Source organism: Corvus brachyrhynchos, unplaced genomic scaffold (genome assembly GCF_000691975.1).
Source record: "Corvus brachyrhynchos isolate BGI_N302 unplaced genomic scaffold, ASM69197v1 scaffold126, whole genome shotgun sequence".
NCBI lineage: Eukaryota > Metazoa > Chordata > Aves > Passeriformes > Corvidae > Corvus > Corvus brachyrhynchos.
Genome location: NW_008239283.1, coordinates 6,556,332 through 6,560,457, shown reverse-complemented (window position 1 = coordinate 6,560,457; position 4,126 = coordinate 6,556,332). Strand labels below are relative to the sequence as shown.

Sequence of the window (4,126 nt, the reverse complement as noted above, 5' to 3'; positions counted from 1 at the left end):
ATACAGAAATACATTTGTACTCCGACACCACTTCTTGCAGGCCAGACAATCAGAGCTTGAAGAAAAGAGCAAGGATGCTTCAGACATGGGGGTGCAGTGTGGGAACAGGAAGGTGAAGGACACAGGAAAGAGCTCTTTAGCTGGTAAGGAACACATGAAACAGCAGGAAATCATTGAAGAGCCTACAAGGTTATCTCAAATTCTCACGGACCAGCACAGCTGACTGCCCCTCTTGTTCTGCAAGACAAGAAAGCAGTGCTGGCTTCTTGGGCTGGTGCAGACACACTGGAGGGAAAAGGAGAGGGGAGCGTGTGGTGGCCTCACAATTCCCTTGGTGAGAGCTTGGCAAAGCACCAAGCAGTCATTTCTTCATCAGTTTAGCTGGGTAAACACACGGAATGATGCCTGGGAGATTATGTAAAACTCTACTCATCCCCTTAAATCTGCACCCCAATATCTAAATATAAAAAGACTGAATTACAGTTCTTATTTCAAATCAATTTATTTAACAAACTTCAGGAATATTGCTTAACACTTCCACACGCTTCAGAAAATGAACAGTGACCCACTTCTGCACAGGTTACTCTATAGAAGGATATCTCCAAGACAATCAACTCTGTTTTGTAATATTTAGCTGTCAAAATGCATCTTTTCCCAGCAAAATTAAGTTGAGCAGTACTATACAAAACCGGTTGGAAAAAAAGTTACTCTATTTTCCCCAGAGGATTCCCTACCCCCAACAAAAGGCCTCTTCTTCAGCTAGCAGAGGGCATCCTAAAATACAATTGCACCACATCTAGGGTGAACTCAATGGCCAATTGTCCAGTCTCTCTCTAACCCAAGTGGGAGGCACCAGCCTGGAACCCAGTCTGGCTATGGCTGCCTTCCAAGGAAAGGCATGGAGGCACAGCCTCCCACTAGCATGAGGGAATGTCACACAGAAGTGAATTCCAAGTCTGGATGTCACCGAAGCATCACTCTGAGGTTACACTAATGTTTCTAGACAAGCCATAGACACCCTTACGTGTAGGGGAACTGTCCTGCCTGGCATGGGCAACACAACTGAATCACTGGTTAGATAAGGTAGTCCTGGTGCAACAGTTTGGGACCAGACCTCACAGGGTCTCTCTGGCCTAAATGGCTCTGCTAAAGCAAACAGGACTAGCTCACACAAACATCTTCAAGTTCAGCCCACCAGTATGTCTTCGACAGTGCAGTTCAGCAAATCAAAAGCACCTTCACAAACAGACACAGTCACAGCGCAGTTTTCCAGAAACAAGTAAAGGCACAAGTCCTTGTCCTTGAGAGTGGGCCAAGAGACCCCAAAAAAGCCCCAGACATTACAAGAGCTTCAGGAGCTGTCTGGGTAGCACAGCTCTGCATCATCTTGACAGAAAGATGTGCAGATTTGTGTGCAAAAGTACAACTGGCACTGTCCAGAGTAAGCCAAGTCTGAACCTGCATTGCAAACTAGGCTTAGGAATGTTGTCTTTAAGAAGTTACAGAAATCCAAGAAGGAATGGAGACTGTCCTCCTGAAGGCAAGCGAGTCCACAGGAGCACATTCATCAAAGTGTGGCACATTCAGCACAGGCACGGCTTAAGATTCTTAGCTTTCAAAGACAAAGCTGTTTACTCATGGCTCACCTACACAGGCTTTTTGGCCTCTGTGCTACGATGCATTTGTTTCAGGTGAAAAATTATGTCAAACTTGTTGTACAGGAAAATAAAACCTTGCTCAACAGACAAGGTACAGGAATGAAACACACAAACATTTGTTCTAAAACAGATATAAGCAGCTTTACCAGTGGATACAAAGCAACCAGTAAACCAGAAACCCTGAAATACTCTGAAGACATTTTTAACTGTGGGCAACCGAGTGCTGTGTGTTGGACAGGGAGAACACATGTAGGGCAATCTACTCTACAAATGAGGTCTTCTCTCCTTTTACGTAAGACACCATGGAGAACTTCAAAGCTGTAGCAATTTTAGAGATCTTGACTCAGACATTGGCAGAAGGAAGACCAGCCTTAGTATGATAATTTTGGCCAGGTCTCTCAACATTTCTACCAGTGGTGACAGATTAGAGCTGCACCCATCAGCCCCTCCTTAGGCAATCACAGGCTGCTTCTCCTCCCAGGCTCACTATTAGTCAGGGGAAAAAAAGGACCTGGTCTGGTCAGGAGGATCTAGGGCTTTCTCCTCCCATAAGAAATGCTCCAGGAGACTCTCAGCTACAGGATAAGCAGATTTCCCACTGCCCCAGTGGAAACCGTGGTAATGAAAACACATCCCAGAAGCCATGGTGGTCTCTGCATGGTCTGCTCAGCCACAACACCCCATGAAAGCTCCACAGAGCTTGTCCCTCTTGCCCCAAAGAAACAAAGAAAAAAGAAACCTAAGAGCAATGCCCTGTTACTGTAAACTTTGCAAGGGCTGGGAGAGAGCCAGTTTGGTTGACCAGCTGGTATGTGTCCTTCAAGGGTGCCAGGAGAGTGGTGACACTGGGGAGAGGCCACAAGCACAGGGACATGCATGGCTGCCCGAGGAAAGCATCACATCCCTTCCCTGTACACCTGCATCACCCAGCACCTACCCCTGGCCCCAGGACAGCACCTCTGTCTGAAGTGTCCCCAAAAAAAGCTGACCGAGGCAAGGACAGATAAAGGGAATGTGCCAGAAGGAAACAAAACCTGTGACCAGATCAAGTTCTGCGTGCCTTCTCTTTTGAAAGAAAAATGGTGAAATAATATCCAGTGAAGATTTTCAGTACTCCACACCAGTGAGTGTGGCCAGGCAGAATTCATCCATCCCCAAGCCAGAACAAACCCATGAGACATTCCAAAGTTGTATCACACTCTTCACAGGCTCTGGAATATGGGGAAAAGCACAGCAACACCAAACCCACAGCAGTACAGGTGCTGTGCAAGCCTCAGAACAACACGTGGGATAGATTGCAGTCTTCCAAACCTTTGCAGGTTTAACGGGACACCCTCTGCTTTAATCCACTCCTCCAGAAAACCACACTGCAGGAGCAGCCAGTCCCAGTCTCTGCTTGGCTGGTGTTGCACAGCCCTCCCTGCTGACCAGTGGGTGGGTATGTCTTCTACAGGCATCAAGACTGACTCATGCTTCCCCTCCTTGCACACAAATTAAGACAGGGCACCCTTTTCAAACTTCATTAGGCTCTCTTTTTTCCAGTCTAATTGGCAAAGCTGATTACACAAAGGCAGAGATACATCCTTTGTGCCTAGATTTTGCCTCTCCCGTTCCTGAGGTGTGTGAGGCTGTTGATGTGAAGTCCACTGATCCCGTTAAGGAAGAAGAGAAATGCAGCAATGAACTCACACCAGTATGTCAGCGTGAAACCTGTGAAGGTGAGGTGATCCTTCACGAGTATGGAGAAGCTCAGAACACCAGTGGCCGACAGCAAAAAAGAGACGAGAATGAGAACGGAACCCATTGCCCATTTCCGCCTTGCATTGGCATCATCACAGACTTGGGACACCATCAGCAGCTCCAGGCCAAATATGGCAACCACAACAGCAAAGGACACCATGCTCCTGATGGGAATCACCCCCACGCTCAGCCCCTCCACCTGGGCCAGGCTGAGGTTGGTGACACACTTCAGGATGCTGTCGTTGCTAACGGTGCAGAAGTGCCACAGTCCAAAGAGCTTCCCCCTCGCAAAGAGCCAGCGGCCATCGCAGATGGAGATGGACGACAAGACCACGGCTATCGCCACGCACAGGATGATCAGGCTCCTGATGAGCGTCTCAAAGAAGGATTTCTGTGGTCTCCGGTGCACCAGCAGCTGCTGTGCCTGAAAGGAGAGCATGAGGGAAAAAGAAAACAAGAGTTAACAGTGCTACTTCAGGGTGAGATGAATCCAGGGGGACAAAGCTGTGGGATTCAGTATTTGAAAATATTTACTTGTGCACATCAAACCCCTTCTCGCAGGGGAACGCTGTACACAGGAGAAAGGAAGGGTGGGTGAAGCTCTCCCGGGTCCCTGGCTGCATAAACAATGCTCCCACGTCAAGGCCCGGGACCGGCATCACAAAAGCTCTCGGCTGAACCAGGTCCCTGCCCTACGGTCTTGCGGCACAGCCTCCTGCTCTGGCAGG

General features: G+C 48.4%; 1 protein-coding gene across 1 annotated transcript; it reads right to left on the bottom strand.

The window, feature by feature from the left end:
* Window positions 1-483: 483 nt before the first annotated feature.
* On the bottom strand, window positions 484-4,107 carry TMEM37 (transmembrane protein 37). Its single transcript, XM_017740248.1, has one exon. It carries the CDS (start codon window positions 3,835-3,837, stop codon window positions 3,250-3,252), a length of 588 nt encoding a protein of 195 aa, XP_017595737.1. The 5' UTR covers window positions 3,838-4,107; the 3' UTR covers window positions 484-3,249.
* Between the last annotated feature and the right edge of the window lie 19 nt (window positions 4,108-4,126).

Bases quoted from the DNA above. Each gene is read 5' to 3' on its own strand.
- TMEM37 (XM_017740248.1), bottom strand. From the start codon at position 3,837: ATGCTCTCCTTTCAGGCACAGCAGCTGCTGGTGCACCGGAGACCACAG.